Source organism: Lagenorhynchus albirostris, chromosome 14 (assembly GCF_949774975.1).
Source record: "Lagenorhynchus albirostris chromosome 14, mLagAlb1.1, whole genome shotgun sequence".
Classification (NCBI taxonomy): Eukaryota; Metazoa; Chordata; class Mammalia; order Artiodactyla; family Delphinidae; genus Lagenorhynchus; species Lagenorhynchus albirostris.
In genome coordinates this window covers 14,603,219-14,623,118 of record NC_083108.1, presented here as the reverse complement: position 1 = coordinate 14,623,118, position 19,900 = coordinate 14,603,219, and the positions used below count along the sequence as shown (strand labels likewise).

At 36.0% G+C, this 19,900-nt stretch overlaps 1 protein-coding gene across 1 annotated transcript in view; it reads left to right on the top strand.

Annotated features, from left to right (window-relative positions):
* LOC132504398 (glutamate decarboxylase 1-like) overlaps positions 1–19,900 on the top strand; it is a 48,870-nt gene that overhangs the window by 11,001 nt on the left and 17,969 nt on the right. The window contains 10 exon segments of the mRNA XM_060121763.1: positions 1,904–1,994; positions 4,806–4,918; positions 5,237–5,352; positions 5,746–5,750; positions 7,052–7,132; positions 9,129–9,183; positions 9,922–10,038; positions 11,043–11,107; positions 11,210–11,288; positions 17,327–17,434. Coding sequence (XP_059977746.1) covers positions 1,904–1,994; positions 4,806–4,918; positions 5,237–5,352; positions 5,746–5,750; positions 7,052–7,132; positions 9,129–9,183; positions 9,922–10,038; positions 11,043–11,107; positions 11,210–11,288; positions 17,327–17,434 — 830 coding nt within the window.

Here is a 19,900-nt window from a genome sequence, read left to right as displayed (position 1 = left end):
TAATTAACAGAGAAAAGTAAAAAAAATGATTTTGATTTGGAGAGTTATATCTCAATGGCAAATAACATAAAATTTTTATTTACCTTTTTCATTTTTTTGTTTTATTTGATAATATTCATTTTTGATGCTTAATTTATTGTCTCTATACATCAATAAAACATAGAGTGCTAAAATTAGATATATGTATAATTTATATATACAGCCTACATTTTAGAAAGTGTTTTCTGAATAAATTAATATCGTTGTAACTTGATTCTTAATCTCTTAAAGCAATGATACTTCCAGGAGCAAACGATATTTGAACAGGCTCTAGAAGCAAAAAAGAGATTCAAAAAGAGCTATCATGCACATCATCTTTAAGATATAGTGTAAAACCAGTGCAAAGAACAATCCGTTTTGGAGCTAAGGAGGGGAAGATTAATTTAAACTGAGCTGAATATATAGATTGTTCAGTTTGACAAGTAATGTTTGGTGATCCTTTCTTAATATAAAATTTCAAAACATCATTTTAAGAGGGACCTGGTTTTTTTCATAGTTGAAATTATCTATTTTTGGTGTTTTTTTATTTTTTCACATCTTTATTGGAGTATAATTGCTTTACAATGGTGTGTTAGTTTCTGCTGTACAACAAAGTGAATAACTATACATATACATTTATCCCCATTTCTCCTCCCTCTTGCGTCTCCCTCCCACCCTCCCTATCCCACCCCTCTGAGTGGTCACAAAGCACCGAGCCGATCTCCCTGTGCCATGTGGCTGCTTCCCACTAGCTATCTATTTTGCATTTGGTAGTGTATATATGTCCATGCCACTCTCTCACTTCGTCCCAGCTTACCCTTCCCCCTCCCCGTGTCCTCAAGTCCATTCTCTACATCTTTATTCCTGTCCTGCCCCTAGGTTCTTCAGAACCTAGTTGAAATTATTTATCTTTTTTTTGGTGCTTTTTAAAAATTATTTTCCATTATGGTTTATTACAGGATATTGGATATTGTTTTCGGTGCTATACAATAGGTCCTTGTTGTTTATCCATTCTATATATAATAGTTTGCACCTGCTAAGCCCAAACTCCCACTCCATCCCTCCCCACACCCCCCTCCCCCTTGGCAACCACAAGTCTGTTCTCCGTGTCTGTGAGCCTGTTTCTGTTTCATAGATAAGTTCATTTGTGTCATATTTTAGATTCCACATATAGGTGATAGCATATGGTATTTGCCTTTCTTTGAGTTACTTTGCTTAGTATGATAATCTCTAGGGACTTGATGTTTTAATCAAAAAATGGATAAGGAACTTCGGAGGGAAAACTGTTTTATCTTTTAGGTGGTTGGTCCCCCATTCACTGAGGTAGCTTTACACACCGCATCCTTGGTCTGCTTTAGGTGGGCTCCTCACTCTGGCATTGGCATTCAAGCCCCTTCTCAATTCAGTGCCTTCTCATAGCTGTTCCTTGTGCTCATGATAATCCTCCTCCACTGTTTGGAAACCAACCAAATTGTCCCTGAAAGATCACCTCCTCCAAGAAGCCTTCTCTGGAGATTGCCTCTTCTGCTCCCCTGACTGCTGTGGATGCCCTAGGAATGGTCTTATAACATCCTGATCCTTTCCTTTGTAGTGATTTTTACTGTAATTAAACACATTTGTGTCATTACTTGATTATTGTCTTTTTCTTCCACCAGTCAGTGAGATCCCCATGGTAGCAGCTATGTCCACCTTGTATGCCCACTGGATCCCAATACCCAGCATTGTCCCTGCATATGATAATTGCTCAGGAATATTTACTGACTGAAATAAGTAAAGTGTGCTTGATCCATAATACCTGTTCACTGAGAAACTGCTATAAAATTTAACTACTTTTTAGCCTTGTGTTTTTACTTTGACCCATTTGCAATTTTGTCTTTTTTTCTAGGACATCCATGCTATTTTAACCAGCTTTCCAGTGGGCTAGATGTGATTGGACTTGCAGGGGAATGGTTGACAGCCACTGCAAATACCAACATGTCAGTATCCTTCTGGCTCTAAGGAATGTGAGACTATTAGACACATAAGAGTGAAGATGTCAGTTGCGGAAGTTACATTTTGCTGGATAGGATGTTTGCTATATCAGAAACAAATAGTTGATATCCCGAGAGAAATGCAAAGAAGATGGTTCCTGTTCCCTGAGTGACATTTTGACTGGTCCTCTGGACAGTCTCTCTCTAGAAAATCTCAGGATATGAATTTCCTGGTAAGTAGTAAAGTTCAGTTTTTTAGTCTGAGTTATTAGTGTGCAGATTGGGAGCCCAGCTCCAGGATTGGAATCATTTCAACACTACCCAAAACAGCCCGGAGCACGTAGTCGAAAAAAGACACAGACAAGTATGTGAAAAGTTTCCTGAATATAAATTAGAACTTCAATCTGCTTGAAGGTGAAGAAAGTAAACTATTAAAGGAAAGTTAAATTGAACTCCAATGTGATTCCTTACAAATTTTGAACTTTGCCACAGCAAAACTTACAGTTATAAGAAAATTAGATACACTGCTGCAACGTTTTGAAGTAAAATTAATTTTAGGGCAATATATTTCAAGGTTAAAGGGATAGGGAAATGATTAGATATGAAATTGAAAGGATCAGTCTGTGTCAGATGTTAATATAATTTAACTAGCTATCAAAAGAGATAGGTGGTAGAAATTTAAACTTTAAAACCAAGAACTAAACATTTATGAGAAGTGACTGCTTTGCTATGTGGGAAAACTGTGGTTTAACTGTTTAGTTGTCAATGGGATTTTAATGATGCACAGGGATTTATAGATGTGAAATGCATGTAAAAATAACCTGCACAGTTTACTGCTAGTTTTAATTTTTATTGCTCGATTATGGCCCTTTATTTAAACATGCATAGAGTAATACTTTAAAAAACCTATATCTTTTGAGACTATATGATGCACTTTATATGTTATATAAATTATTACACAAAAATCATTTTATAAATCTTGCTTCATTATTTGGAATCCCATTATTATGAAACTTAATCATTTTTTGTGTGAAGAAAATATAGATTCTTGGTTTAAACAGAGAAATAGTGGAAAGAATACATGGAAGATGCAAAGACAAAGGATTTAAGAGAGGGTTCTTTACCTTTGAATTTTTCTCATTTTAATGAATGGATATCTCCATTGGATATCTCCATGGGTATCTCCTACCATAATCTGAGATAATGGAAAAGCATGCGAGATGGAATTGAGAACCAAATTTAAGTCCTAATTCTACCATTTAATGGGTCTCCGTTGTCTGAAAATAATAATGTCTACTCCATGGAATTGAAATAGGATCAAAAATGTAATGTGTGTAGAAGCTGAAATTGACAGAACACTGGCAGAAATGAGCCTCATTGAAATGGACATCCGTAGGCTTGCTATGTAAACTTTGTTCTTCTTGGAACTAGAAGCCTAATTCTAATAGGTAATGGATTTTCTTAATCTGTGTTTTTGTGCAGAGCCTGGGGCCAGAGTTTATAGATTAACACTTTATTAGGGCATGCCCTGCAGAGGAGCAGGATTGGGGGAAATGAAGGGAGTCAGGACAGGGCAGAGGGTAACATGAGGGGCATTTTAGACCTGGCTACCACTTAGTATAAGCAGAGGTGAGTGCATGATCTCCTGGGATATATGGCCCCCTGTAAGTGACTGCTTCTAAGATCAGTCCCTCTGGAGGGAGCAAGGGGAACAAATTTATTCTCAACCAGGTCTCTTACAGCCAAAGGACTGCATGATGGGATGTTAAGTTCCCCACACATAATAACTGGGCATTCTTGGGATTACCAGCTGATTCCATGACTTGTGATACTAAGGGCAAAAGGAAGACCCTGGGGCTGAAGGTCAGAGACTGCAAGTGTGGGTGGGAGGCGACTCTCCATTGGGTTATGGGTGAGTCTGAGTGAAAGTGGTCACAGTGGTGGCTGGGCCTGAATAACATCCAAAGGCCTTAGAGACAGAGAAAGCTGAGGACATCTGAAGTGGCACATACGTGGTCCCTGATACCGGCATCATATATAATTACACTTAGAGAGGTCTTTACAATTTTTTTAAGAACAAATAAAAGGATTTCTTGAGAATAACTGAACCCATTTTTTGATTTCAGAGCTCATTACACATACATCACTGTTTATTGCATAGGATACATATAGAGAAAAGCTTAGAGCCTTCTTTTAAATCCCAGCTTCTTTCTCTGGAGCTAATTTCACAGGGAGACTCAGAGGAGAGTCCCCGTAACAGTGCTCTCTGAATTCTTTTCCATGGGGCCCATGTGGTTCCTGTAACGTCTGCTTGCTTCAAGCTGTTATTGAAAACATAACCGTATTTAGCCTTTTTTGGGGGTGTGTTTGCTCACAGTACAGTCTTTAGGTGAAAAACGTTTATCAATCAGTTTTTAGAAAAGGCTCTTTCAGGTTCTGCAAGATATTGTCTGTAGCTCTAGATATCTGTCTTTCTAACTTGTCCCCTAGGCAATGTGTAAATATTTTCTTGATAACTGGACATTTTCTGTCCCAAACAGTGTTGTGTGTGTGCTGAGGGGATGGAGCTACTTTCAAATTCCTTTTGGTAGAAAATGAAAGTCCCAGCTACCTCACAAAACCATGGAAACCTTGATACTTCCTTTGTAGAACTAACGCACTCTAGATCTGGAAGGGACCCTTCAGAACATATAAAACTTAACCATTTCTTGCACAGTCTCTTTTGGCATACAGAAATGTGTAGAATCTTATCTAGCACATGATTTTATTTATCCTCTTCCATGTAATATAATTCACAGTAGAATTTCTATATTATAGGTTTACCTATGAAATAGCTCCAGTATTTACTGTCATGGAAACAATTCTTCTTAAGAAAATGTGTGAAATTATTGGCTGGAGAGAAACAGAAGCAGATGGAATATTTTCACCTGGTAAGAAAAATGTTTATGAGCGAAAAGAAATATCAGGAGACACTCAAAATGTATTTCAACTAATATGACTGTTTTCCAGAGATAAATGTTCATAAGCCGTTGTGTTGGTTATAATTATAAAGAAAGTTTTTAGAAATCTTAAAGTTGTGAATTGTGTTGTTTGAGCTTTCTCTTAACACTTTCAAGGGAGGCTATTTTAAAAATGACATCAGTGATTTGGCACAATTTTAGTTTCAGAAAACTCTCAAATTGTCATGATTTCAATCAACATTTCTGATTTTGGAAACTAGATTAACAGTCACAATTTCTCTTCCATAGGTGGGAGTATATCAAACCTCTATGGTGGATTAGTAGCCCGTTATAGGCAATATCCAGAGATAAAAACAAAAGGCATGACAGCGCTTCCATGCATTGTACTGTTTGTTTCTGAACAAGTAAGTATAAAGTTTAGATTTTTCCAACTTTTAAGAGTCTTCTAAGATACACTGATCAAGTAATTGAAAGACTGAGAATATTAGCTTCATTTTTCCATTAAATATATTCAGTAATCTGTCTGGATCTATGGATTAATATTGGAAAGGGGAAAAACAACTTTCCAGTTGGTATAGACTCGATAGATTAGCAATACAGATAAGTCAGTATTAAAATTTTATTTCAACATAGGAGAAACTAACAGAAAAAATGTGATTATAAATATAAAACATTTTGCTACCTATACCATAAAAAAAGCAAGACAGAAAATTCAAATATATAATGGTTCACTTTAAAGTTGAATTAAAAGAACGAGAATGTGTTTAATGTTTTCTTTTTCCAGTTAGGACTGTAAGAGTCGGTTGACAAGAAAGCTTTATTTTTATAGGTCCTCAGCCAGATGCTTCTGATACTGACAATATATCCATTGAGGTCTCCTTTAGTTTTAATGTTCCAACCCTGTGCCTAGTAACAATACGTATTTTTAAAAAATCAATTCATCCTTTAATAAATTCGATCACTTTTTTCTTTTCTACCATGGTAACATTTATAATCTTAAAGTGTAATTGTAGTCCCAGCTTGAGAATTCTATCTAAAAGTACTTGGAAACACAGGGTTTTCTTTAAAATGTCCCCATGTTTACAATGTCTTTCCTTTGCCAAACTCAAATTGGCATTATATAAATGTATATTATCAAATTAGAGACCACTACTGCATATTTAATGTAATTTACTATAAAACAATACAATTGAAGATGCTTGTTTACAAATGTCATTTTCATCATTTCACATATACTTTTTAAATATAATGAGCAAATAAGCTGAAATTCCACAATACAGATTAAAAAAGAACATTTCCTATTTCATCTATGTATTCTCCATTGAAATGAAAATATATGGTTAGGATTTTAAATTTCTCTACTTGTTTCTCTCATATATCTGGTCTTTTCCGGGCAGCTGAAAATAACCCAGGCCAAGTTTATCTTTGAGCTGTCACCTCCATCTTACTGATACTGTTTACATTATGCAAATGATACAAGGAGACAGTAGTCACCTAGAAGGCAAGAAATCAAAGTTGATGTCAAAGTCAAAATTAAAAACTGCAAGCAGAATAAGAATTGATTCATTTCTTCAGGGCTCACTCTTTAAAAAAAATTGGAAATTTAAGACTTAAACCTGTCCATAACATGTAGGGATTTACCTGGAGGATATTGTCACTAAATTTATAAATGACACGATTCATGTGTATACAGAGAACGAGAATATTCAAACTCCTGCATTTAAAGAGTCGTGTTCTGTGACAGTGCCTCCTAGAAAGAGGTACTACAACCTTCTTCATCTCAACAAATGTAACGATAAGGGTCTGGAACTATGCCTTAAGAACTCTACTTGCGTGTGTGTGTGTGTGTGTGTGTGTGTGTGTGTGTGTGTGTGTGTGTGTGTGTGTGTGTGTGTGTGTGTGTGTGTGTGTGTGTGTGTGTGTGTGTGTGTGTGTGTGTGTGTGTGTGTGTGTGTGTGTGTGTGTGTGTGTGTGTGTGTGTGTGTCCATGCACAAACCCATGCAAAGCTATGCGTATAAGCCCTAGTGTGAGTGATGCACTAGTGTAAGTGATGATTTAAGGCGGGAGAATTAATACCTTTCTTGTTTTCATTTTTGCCCAAGGGTCAATATTCAGTAAAAAAAAGCTGCAGCAATCCTTGGTATGGGAACTGATAATGTAATTGAAGCAAAATGTGATGAAAGGTATGTCCTTAATACATTCTCAAAATTTTTATTATCATGCTTGGTATGAAGATTAAAATCCCATTTTTCTATTACCCCAATTTTTAGCAAGAATACTCTCCCATATTAGTTTCAATAATTTTAACTAGAAGTAATTATGAAACAAGCACCAAGGTATCCTATCCTACTGTTAAGACTTCTTTACTTAGTCCTAAGTCAGTGAGACTGTCACATATCCGTTCCTTGTTTTAAGTAGATCCAGTTAGCAATGTAATAATGATGTTTAGAGATGAAAAATTCAACTGCATTAGAAATCTACAGAGTGAAAATGTATTTCCATTTGTCTTGAATCCTACTTTTCATAAATAAACTACATTACAAATACATATATTCTGGGAGATCATTTTGATGCATATCAAATGTATTTATACATTTATGCATATCAAATTCTGTGTTATAATCTGCAACTTATTCTTTTATTCTTTTTGGCTTTAGAATATATCTTAGGAATCTTAGCCCATGAATTTATACAGACCTTCCTTATTCTTTTTTAATTACTTCGGAGTTTTCCATTTTATAACTGTAACATAATTTCACATATCTTATTTAAAAGGGTTTTCACCTAGATTTTAGTATTTAAGAACAATGCTTAAATGAATATAATTATATAAATATATTTGAGTGTCTGTGTTTTAATATTTCTCATGTGAATCTCTAGAAGTTGAATTATTGGTTCAAAGAATGTCTGCACTTACAATTTCATAAAGATTTTTATTTGCCCTTCAAACATTTTTCAGTTAATTGATACTCTTGTCTACCTTGTGAAGCCTGAATATTATCAATACTTCTATACTTGAAAATTCTGATAGACAAAGATGACGTTTAGTTATTTGGGACAATGTATAGCCAATATATGGACCAGCCAATTGTGTATTACCATGATCTGTCTGTTCATGTTTTTTGCCCATATTTTATTGGTGGTTTATTATTTATTGGCTTGTAAAAAAATATTTATATATTGAAAAGTTTTGAAATATAAAATATATGAATATAAAATATTTTGGAAATATGTTTTATGTTTATAATTCAATACTTATCTCAAGTCGTTTGGTTTTCTTTATATAAATCCTGAACATTTCCTGAGAATCCCTCCCCCAGATACTTTATATCTTTTTTACTGCTATGAATAGGATATGTTCTATGTTTATTCAGAACAATTAGTTTAAAAAAAAAGGAACCTAATTTTTGTAACCACTCATTTGCTCAACATTCTTATCATTTTCAAGAGTTTTTCAATAAACAATGTTAGGAATTCCAGGTATACAACCATATGTACTCAAATTAGGGTTTTTTTCTCCTCTTCTTTTTATCTATCATCATCATCATAATCATCTAGCTAGCTAATAGGTATTTCTTCAGAAAAAAATACTATAATATTGATGGTAGTGAGCATCCTTATCTTGTTCCTGACTTTAAGAGAAATGTTTCTTCTGAATCATAAATAGACAGGATTTTAGTCTGAAAACTGGATGGAGTAGGAGAATATTGGCTTTTGGGTTTTTTTCCCCAGAAATCCTCTGTGAAGAAACGTGAGGCCACCTGAATTTGTGTCATGTTCTTCCCCCACTCCCCCAATTTGGATACTTGATTTTTCTACCTTGATACTAAGAAGTCTTTATAATTAAAGGTTAATAATTAGGTAGAAGAAAGAAAGAAAGAGAGAGAGAGAGAGAATCATCTGTATCTTTCTTAGAAAAATCAGAATCTTCTGATTTGTAAGTAATGCTGATTTTAAGATGATTGAATAGTAAATTAAGCATTCTTTAACTCAGATAACATGATATTTAACATTGGTTTTAGACAAACATTTACTTAATAGTTGTTTTTACACCTATAAATACCTTTGGGAGATAATAAAAACTAATTTTTTAATCTTGAATATTATGTATTCTTCTAATTGGTAGAATTGGTTTGTTTATTCACTGATAAGAAATCAATGTGTATTTGCATTTTTAAGGGGAAAGATGATTCCAGCTGAGTTAGAGAAAAATATATTACAAGCTAAAAGGAAGGTATGTTCTGAAGTTCCATATTTAACACACAAATGCATCTTAATTTTCTTCACCTTTTTTTTTTTTTTTTTTTTTTTTTGCTGTATGCGGGCCTCTCACTGTTGTGGCCTCTCCCGTTGCGGAGCACAGGCTCCGGACGCGCAGGCTCAGCGGCCATGGCTCACGGGCCCAGCTGCTCCGCGGCATGTGGGATCCTCCCGGACCGGGGCACGAACCCGTGTCCCCTGCATCGGCAGGCGGACTCTCAACCACTGCGCCACCAGGGAAGCCCTCTTCACCTATTTTTGTTAGTGGAAAACAATTGATAATTGCTAAAGGAAATAAAATAATCCCTAAATGTAGGAAATTTCTTCTAAAACTGAAGGGAAATAATTAACATTGTAGTATTTCCTGATAATTTTGTTTCTGTTAACTATCAAAAGAAAAGTTATCAGGATATTTACTAATAAAGGGGTTTGGTCAGCTCTATTGTTGTGGTATGATTTTCTGAAAATAAATTCAGAGAGAAATAACAGTAAATGAGACTCAGAGGTAGTGGTATTAGTTCATCTTATGGTTAAGCTACTTTTTCCATTACTGTAGGTATCTTTGAGTATTTGAAATTTTTAAGTACTTAATGCCCTTAGTCAAAGTTATCCAGCTTCCTGATGTCCAGAAGTGTAACGGTTAAGTAACAATATTAGCATAGGAGTGGACTCCATGGGATTGTAAGAATGATGCAGCTTTTGTCATCACCAGGGCCAAACTCCTTTTTGTGTCACTGCCACAGCTGGCAGCACAGTGTTCGGGGCCTGCGACCCACTCCACGACATCGCAGATATTTGTGAGATGCACAAACTCTGGATGCATGTGGATGTAAGTCACATCCTTGAGTCTGGATCATGATTCACCTTTTTAAAAAGATGTATCCTATGAATAGTCCTTAAAATTTTTTAATTGACATTGCAGGCAAGACAAAAATTTCTGTAACCCTAATTTTTATAAAGAATAAATATCAAGAAAGAATAGTCTTATTTGCATAAATTATCTTAAATTAGACTTAATACACTATCATGGAATGAGCTACAAATGTATCTAGTGTTTAAAAAAAGTCTAAACCTCTATTAATATTCAACCAACAATTTAGAAAATCAGTTTAAAGAAATAGTTAAAACAATTTTAAATCAAAAGGACTTAGCCCATTACTCTAATATACGTTTCTTAATTAATAGCTATTATGGAAATCAAAAGTTTTGATGCTATTAGTTTGGTACAGTGACTTTGGGCAAAAATGTCTTTGGCTTTGACTAGAGTTGGACAAATTTAAAGTTATATAATATGGTAGATATGTTAATTTTTCTGTAGTATTGCCAAATCTGATTCCAACTTTTAAAAATTTCTGTCTCTGGAAATTACACAGAAGGTATCTCTTTGAATTAATTAGAAAAAAAACTTTACTATGTCATGAATAGACAATGAAAATTAATAGGAGGAAATTTTTAAATGCATTGTTCTTCTAAGTAGGATAATTATAGCCAAGTTTATAATTATCTTGAATAACAATTAAATCTTCATCAACTTTTGAAATAAAATTAACATAGGAAAAAGCATTCAGTGCTATGTAAAAAGAAATAGAGGGCTTCCCTTGTGGCGCAGTGGTTGAGAGTCCGCCTGCCGATGCAGGGGACACGGGTTCGTGCCCCGGTCCGGGAGGATCCCACATGCCGCGGAGCGGCTGGGCCCGTGGGCCATGGCCGCTGAGCCTGCGCGTCCGGAGCCTGTGCTCCACAACGGGAGAGGCCACAACAGTGAGAGGCCCGCGTACCGCAAAAAAAAAAAAAAAAAGAAATAGGAACCCAAATCCTTTGTATCTGTTACAGGCAGCTTGGGGAGGTGGATTGTTGCTGTCCAGAAACCACTCCTATAAACTCAGTGGCATTGAAAGGTGAGACCCGGGCCATTGCTTGTGCAAGCGAAAGAACCTATTTACGCTTCTATTTTCTTTCATTAGACGGTGAGCACTAACTGGGGCTGTTTTGTCACCTAGGGCCAACTCTGTGACCTGGTATCCACATAAACTCATGGGTATCCCCCTTCAGTGCTCTGCTATCCTGACTGGGGAAAAAGTAAATAATTTCTATTTTCAAGTAGGGACATAATGGACGTCTTGGTAATGATTAGCTTCACTGTGAATGTTCAAAACCAAAATAATTGTGGCCTCATTGAATTAACGTAGTGCAGCACCATTTGCCCTGTTGAAGAAAACTGATCCTTCCCTTTTGATCTTTTTATTTTTTATTTTATGATATAGTCCTTTTATTTAAGTTAAAATATTGCAATTATTTTTTCCCATTCAAATACTAACTGCTTTCTTAGGGCAAGTTTGAATTGCTCTTTAAAAAATCTAATTAAGATATTCAACTCTTCTTATTTCTTTGAACCTGCCTTCTCTGTCATAGTGCAAGTTTTCATCATCTCTGATTGGAATTGTTTCCCCTAAATATCTTGCAGCTTTTAGGTAGTCCTTCATCTATGACCAGTGTCATTTAGCAGGGAAGATGGACCTGAGTGTTAACTCATTCATTTTCAAATCTTTGCTCTAACATGTATGAGCTTTGTGATCTCTAACCTCTGCTATACTCTCCAACTTATCTATTACAATTCCCTCTTTATTCCCTTATAAATTATCACCAATTAAGCAAGAATTGAAGGATTATAGGTCTACAGTCCCTTATTTACAATTTTAAAATTTAAAGACATTCTGAACAATTAATTTTTTTGTAGTTCATCAGGTGACAAAACCAATCCTGACCTGTTGTGAGGCTCATATTGACTCTATGTACCCACTTAATGTAACATTCATAGAAATGTTAATGTATTTGATTATGACATACAGCCCCAGACCCCAATGAAATGCTGCATTATCTTCTATATATGGACTAAACTACTTATTATAAAAAAATCTGTATTTTGACACCCACCTGTTGGCAAGGTTTTCAGAGAAAGGATGTGAATTTATTTATTTATTTATTTAACATCTTTATTGGACTATAATTGCTTTACAATGGTGTGTTAGTTTCTGCTTTATAACAAAGTGAATCAGCTATACATATACATATGTTCCCGTATCTCTTCCCTCTTGCATCTCCCTCCCTCCCACCCTCCCTATCCCACCCCCCCCCACCCCTCTAGGTGGTCACAAACCACCTAGCTGATCTCCCTGTGCTATGCGGCTGCTTCCCACTAGCTATCTCTTTTACGTTTGGTAGTGTATATATGTCCATGCCACTCTCTCACTTTGTCACCACTTACCCTTCCCCCTCCCCACATCCTCAAGTCCATGCTCTAGTCTAGTAGGTCTGTGTCTTTATTCCTGTCTTACCCCTAGGTACTTCATGACCTTTTTTTTTTTTTTCTTCGATTCCATATAGATGTGTTAGCATACGATATTTGTTTTTCTCTTTCTGACTTACTTCACTCTGTATGATAGACTCTAGGTCCGTCCACCTCACTACAAATAACTCAATTTCGTTTCTTTTTTTTTTTTGCGGTACGCGGGCCTCTCACTGTTGTGGCTTCTCCCGTTGCAGAGCACAGGCTCCGGACGCACAGGCTCAGCGGCCATGGCTCACGGGCCCAGCCGCTCTGTGGAATGTGGGATCCTCCCGGACCGGGGCACGACCCCGTGTCCCCTGCATCGGCAGGCGGACTCTCAACCACTGTGCCACCAGGTAAGCCCAAGAGCTGCATATATTGTCTCTCCAAACACTATGACAACAGCAGGACATGTCTACACCCTCATTCTGCCCCTTATTTATAATTTTTAACTGCCCCTTATTTAAAATTTAATTTAAATAATTGACATGCTTTTAGGAAGCTATTCCTATCACCTTCTTCCTAGTACTCTATAGGAAGATGGGCATTAGGTTCTGTTCAGATGAAAGCTTTGCCATGAACTAACAACATCTTTAATATATTGGGGACCTGGTCCTCTCCATTACATTACCCACCCGTGGACCCTAAGGGACTCTCTCAGATGTCAGTATCAGAGGCAGTTAGAGCTGGTTAGATTTTTATTTGGTAGATATGGAATTCCTAGTACAAAACACTAATAGAAAAATACGTTCTGTAACATGAATCACAGAGGCAAATTCATGATCCTACTTTGGTTAGTCTATAAGATATTGGCAATAATATATTGGTTAGTCTATAATATATTGGCATTAATATATTGGTTAGTCTATAATATATTGGCATTAATATATTGGTTAGTATATAATATATTGGCATTAATATATTGGTTAGTATATAATATATTGGCAGCATTTTCTCTTCTAAATTTATCTCTTTCATCAACTGCTTTTTCCTAACCTTATAATCACCTAGTTCAAAACAAGCATTAAAAAAACCACTTTGAATAGTGTATCGGCATTGGTAACTCACCTTAAATTCTTTTGATAATGAGGCACTGAAATAATGAATACATTCATTCAATAGTAATGGATCTACCATTCATTGAACATGTATTAGGCTAGAAAGCTTTACGTATGTTACTTAGCTTATGTTTCCCAACAGTTGTGCTGGTTATATCTGTTAAATAGGTAAAGAAATTAACTTGCTAGTGGATGAAGAGAACTACATCTAAGGAGCAAAGGTGACAACTCACCTAAATCCAAAATATTTTTTTCCACAAATTCATATTGTCTTTCTTAATACAATTCATAGCACCATGGGAATGCCAAAACTCACCTGGGTAGTGATGAAAAGCAGGCCCATCATCTTTTGCATATGGAGACTACTTCATAAAAATGGTGTATAAACAGATGTTATATAAGTAGGGCCATTCCTGGGAATAGGAAAAAAATTTCAGCGTACCGTGAAATGGGAATTCTTTTATATTATAGAACATTTTTATATACAAGAAATCAGGTTCAGGTAAATACCCATGATGGGCTTGAATGGGAGGAGTTGACTTGCAAGTTTGTAGCATGATTTATAACTAGTAAATATTTAAACATTTGCTATGCGAATCTCCATCAGTACTCTTCACAAAATAATGGGCATTAAGAATGAAGTCCAGAGATATAAATGAAAAATTTCATAGTTTTTCTCATTTGCTATAATTACAGAATGAATACTTCATTGATAGTAGAAAGAGTAGAAACCTTTAATAAAATTCATATTTCTTAAAAATAAAATTAGTTACATAAAATACTGTGATAGGTTACAAAAGTAAGTAAGAAGAAAATCATATAGTAATGTAAGATTCTACAAACATCGATTATTATGCAGAAGCAAATCGAATGCAAAAGCTTCTTTTTGGTTGGATTTTCTACATGGGTTGGACTGGTTTTATATTCATAAAATGACTGTGTTTGGCCAGGAGAGTGCTATAGGGAGCTTAATTGTCCAAGAGCCCATCTGCTTCTCTTAAATTCATAACTGCATTTGCCCTGAGGCTGTGCTTTCCAGAGTTTTCTCCCAGTCCATCACTGATTGAGCACGGCAGGGATTCTAAGGCATTCCCATTCCTGAGAGACACGAGACTCTCTTGATAGCTGAGTTGGTGTGAAGAGTTCCCAAGGGCCTAACTGAATTTTACTTAGATTTCATCACACTCCAGGACGCTTCTTCCCCACCTTTCCCCACCTGTTTCCTTCACTTAGGGTCAGACTTATGCACAGTCTGAAAGCTCTCCCAGTCTGACTGGCTCCTTCCCACTGTCTTTCACACAGGTACTTCACTAATGAAGTCCTTGCACCTTTAATCTCATCTTGGTGTCTGCCGTTTGGAGGACCTGGGCTAACAGAGTCCAATTAAGATCAGAATAGAAGCGCCATTGTCTTTACTATTCAATCTTTGTAGATTTTTTTCAAGAAACTTAAAGATACATTCACAAGGAAGATGCATATCCTGATACTTTTCATTGCCAATTTAGTATGCATTGAATGCCACCAAAAGCTCTATGTGGAAAATTGCTCAAGAGTAATAAACTCTGTGCCAAGTATTTCAATGATATTTAGCCCCATTTATTCAGAATTCAGAGTAGGAATATTCTTCATCAATAATTTCTATTAACTTTTCTGCAATTTTTTCTTCCTCTAATTACTTACAGCTTCTCCCTGAACCAGACTGCCCTCAAAGAAAAATATCAAATGATAAAGTGGTTAGCTCAAAATATTAGTCCACTGCTATTTAATCATGTCTATTCTTAAGCATTTCAAAGACTACTAATGCCTTCTCCAAACCAATATTTGTTCAAAATTGTGAAAGTTGGGAGCATCTGACCAAATGTTCATACAATCAAAGCTTTTTACACATTTTGATTCATATATATTTCTTGTGGAGAAAAATAAGGCTTTGAAAAAGGATAAAAAGTTGCGTGTAGGGTTAAGTATTTATAATTTTAAATACTGGTAATTGTCAATAAGAAGGTTACATTTGTGCAAAAATCTGAAGAAAGTGAAGAGGAGATCATGCTAATATTTAGCTGTGTAGCAAGAGGGAATCTCAATTTAAAATCTTTGAGACTGAAGCACACCTGTTGCATCTAAGACACAACAAGGAGATCAATGTGGCTAACATGGAATGAGCTGTTCATAGGAGGAAATAATGTAAGAAAGAAAATGAAAGGGTTCCTCCGTCATTACTCTTTCTTAGAACTCCATTGCCTTCGATCTCTGTTGAAAACAAGTTCTGATTTAAACAGAAAGTGTAGCCTCTTGGGGGCTCCGAGCATCCCCGCTTACTTAGTTGTAGGTGTAGCATCCTTACCTCGTGCTATTTGCATTGTCACTGAGTTGCCACATATGGTAGGACCAGTGGAAGTCCATGCTCATTGTGCAATGCAAAGGCTATGTGTGCCTGGGGAGGCAAGGAGTGGCAGACATACATGTTGCCTGTATCTCCTTAGCTCATAGGCATAATCCATTGTCCCACTGGACTTCACTTTCAAAACACAAGTCCAAAGAATTTCAGGACAGCGACAGCAGAGCATTACGTTAAGCCTGAAGCCCTTCTGAATGTGGGCCCTGTGTGACTGCACAGGTTGTGTGCTCATGACGCCAGCTCTGATCACAAAGGCTTAAGTGTTGAGAAGACACTGAAGTACCACCTCATATGGTTGTCAAGGCTCTACACTACACAAGCCTAGAGTAACTATGAACACATACCCTCAGCATGGACATACATGGAACGTATGGACAGAAGCAAAGAGACCAGTTAGGAAGCAATTTCAGTAATGCAGTGGACAGTGATTGGGCCAGCATAGTGGCAGTGAATAGGTTAAGATATATTAGATTCTAATTACGTTTTAAAGAAAAATCCTGTGGAATTTTCCAAAATATTAGATGTGGGGAGTGAGAAAAAGAAGAGGGTCAAGGATAAGAAAACTTTGATGTTTTGGGCCTTAGCAACTAAAGGATAAAATTGATGTATTACTGAGATTGGGAAGACTGGGAGAAACAAGTTGGTGCAGACAGGTCAGGAGTTCACTTTTGGACATTGATTTTGAGATGTTTATTAGTTATGTGAAGCAGGAGACTGAGGTTCAGAGATGAGGTATCAGATGGAAATGAAAGTGGGAGAGTCATCAACCTGTATATACTGCTTAGAGCCATGAGACAAGTGGAAATCACCAAGGGAAAGACGGTGAGTGGAGACAGATTGGTCGATTTTTCTGTGCCTCCATTATCCACTTTATAGGATTCTTCTAAGAGTAAATTAAACTAAGAGTACAAAGCACTAAACTACATACCTGATATACTGCTGAAGCTCAACAATTGTCAATTTTAAGATGCACTATGCCAGCCAGTATGCCAAGGGCTTTATTTGTCATATTTCTTATTTTAAAAATTTGCTCTGCATACTAGACAGATAAAAAATTCATGTCAAAATATTTATCAAACATTTGTAGATCTAGGCAACCAAACTTAGAAAGGCTGAGTAACTTGCCTCAAGTTCCACAGACAGTAGGGAGTAAAAGCAGGTTGAGGGGATAGAAGTAAGAATGCAGTGAGAATATATAATACCTACTGTTAGTAAGATAATAATCACATTTATTTAAATAAGTACATTTAAATAAATTTAATACATTTCAGGAACTTCTTCAGTGTAATTTAAAGGTACTTACTTGAACGAAGCTTTTGATTTTTTTTAACTACAGGGAACCTATGGCTTTGAGGCACAGATCAACAGATATATGGAACTTGCAAAATACTTTTATAAAGTTTTAAAGAGAAAAGATAACTTTAAGCTAGTATTTGATGCAAAGGTAAGGACTCTATTAGTGGGCTTTTTTTGTGAGAGTGAGTTTAAAGTATCTATACTTTCTTTGCTGAGTTTTTTTTTTTTTTTTTTTTTTTTTTTGCGGTACACGGGCCGCTCACTGCTGTGGCCTCTCCCGTTGCAGAGCACAGGCTCCAGACGCGCAGGCTCAGCGGCCATGGCTCACGGGCCCAGCCGCTCCGCGGCATGTGGGATCTTCCCAGACTGGGGCACGAACCCGTGTCCCCTGCGTCGGCAGGCGGACTCTCAACCACTGCGCCACCAGGGAAGCCCTTTGCTGAGTATTTTTTTTACTTGAATATGTTACCTATCCAATACTTTGAGATAATTTAAAAGTTGTATGTAAAAATTATTTTAAATATTTTATCTAAATGCAAAACATTTCGGTTTTAAAAACTTTTCCATTTGAGTTCTCTTTCTTACAGGCCGAGGGTCCAAAACATTAATTTGATGATTATACTCAATTTTTAAATTTTTGAGATGAAACTCTGGTTATAATTGCTTTTCTGATTTTGATGGCACTGAATTAAGAGTAATTTAATTGTTCCTAGTTTTTTTCTTGTATGTTAGAGAATGCAGTTGGGTTTCTGGATAGTAGATGACATAAGAAAAAGTGGGCTTTAAATTATATGATAATCCTTGGTTAATCATTATTAAAGTGCTAAGTAGATATTAATGAAAAAATGGAGAGTTTTGCTAGTATTCTGTCCATCTTCCTCTGCAAGGCCCAGTCAGCCAACCCAATGGCATGCTTTAAGTCATGCTAGTAAGAGTAACTATTAGGAAACAAAGGTGCTTGGTCTTTTTTCTACATTGTCTCCCTCTGATTGTATTATTTCTATTTTTGGTTAGTCTCGCTCAGTCTTAAGTGGAAACTAGAAGTAAAGAAATCTGTTTGTTTTTAATACTGTACATTGTCTGATCATTTATCTGCCTCTCTGAAATGAGCTTTCATAAGTTGATTTAAGTAAAGTTCTCTTATACCCCTTTATCTATATAAAAGACATCTAGTCACTGAAGCCAGAACCTTGAATTCATCTTGAAGACCTAGCAAAGATCAATTCTATCTTTTGAAGATTTGGGAAATTTAAACTCTTCTATCTGTACCCGTGGCCACTGCTTCAGTGAAGTCCTCTCCATTCTCTCCTGAATTACTATAACATTCTATTAACTAATATTCTCCTCCCCTCAATTGTTCTCTCTCCTAATTGATTGTCCTGAATGACCTTACTCAAATATAAAATTGGCACTGCCATTGAAATAGTTAATATATTTTGAGGAATGGGCATGGGATGGATGGCTGAAGACTGGGCACTCTGTGAGGACACCATTTCCTTTATCTCTGTATTTGGTGCCTGATACATGTATTAGATCCTCAAAAACTATTTTAAAATATATTAAAAGTTAAATTAAATTAAATACTTCTGGGATAATTAAGGAATTAGGTAGGGCTTTAAGGATACTTATAAAATTACTAAAGAATTAGGTAAAACTTTAAGAATACTTGTAAAATTTTAATTTTTTTTTTTTTTTTTTTTTTTTTTTTTTGCGGTACGCGGGCCTCTCACTGTTGTGGCCTCTCCTGTTGCGGAGCACAGGCTCCGGACGCTCAGGCTCAGCGGCCATGGCTCACGGGCCTAGCCACTCCGTGGCATGTGGGATCTTCCCGGACTGGGGCACGAACCCGTGTCCCCTGCATCGGCAGGTGGACTCTCAACCACTGCGCCACCAGGGAAGCCCTAAAATTTTAATATTTGATTTAGCCTGAGTTCACCAATGTCTGCTTCTGGACTTAAACATATCCCAAAAAGTTTGGAAGAGATCAAGAACTGCAAAAGGTAAGTTTGTGTGTATGGTGTGGTATTTATCATTTTAATATTGCCTTTTAAATAATGTGTCTGGGTTAGTTTGATTGGTTAGTGGAAGGCGGTAATGTGGTCTTAAGCCATTTTTAAAAAATATTTGTATGGAACCAAGCGAAATCTCAACCCACCAGTCATTTTGCAAATTAATCTAGTCATCCTTTATATAATTGAAAAATAATTTTTGAATGCTAATATTCAATCTACTGAGTTTTTTACCCTTTGGTTAATTCATTCATCAGTTAATGCTTGCCATATGTTCCAGAGGATTTAGAGGTATAAAATGAATAAGACAGAATCTGAGTTCTAAGCTAGAAGGCTTATTGGGGAGAAGATAAGAATAGAAATAATTACAATTTTTATGAGCAATAGAAGATGTACTTGGAGAAGAATTATCACATTTGAAATATTTATCATAAGGTCATCTGAGCAAGAATCTAGGAGAGATTTTATTACAGATCAGTGATCAATACTGAAAAAAATCCAAATAAATGTCATAGCAATGAGAAGATTTAATCTTTACCCTAAGAATGTATATTAAAGAGAATTGCCACTATTACATGTTATTTAGCTATACATTTACTGTAAGT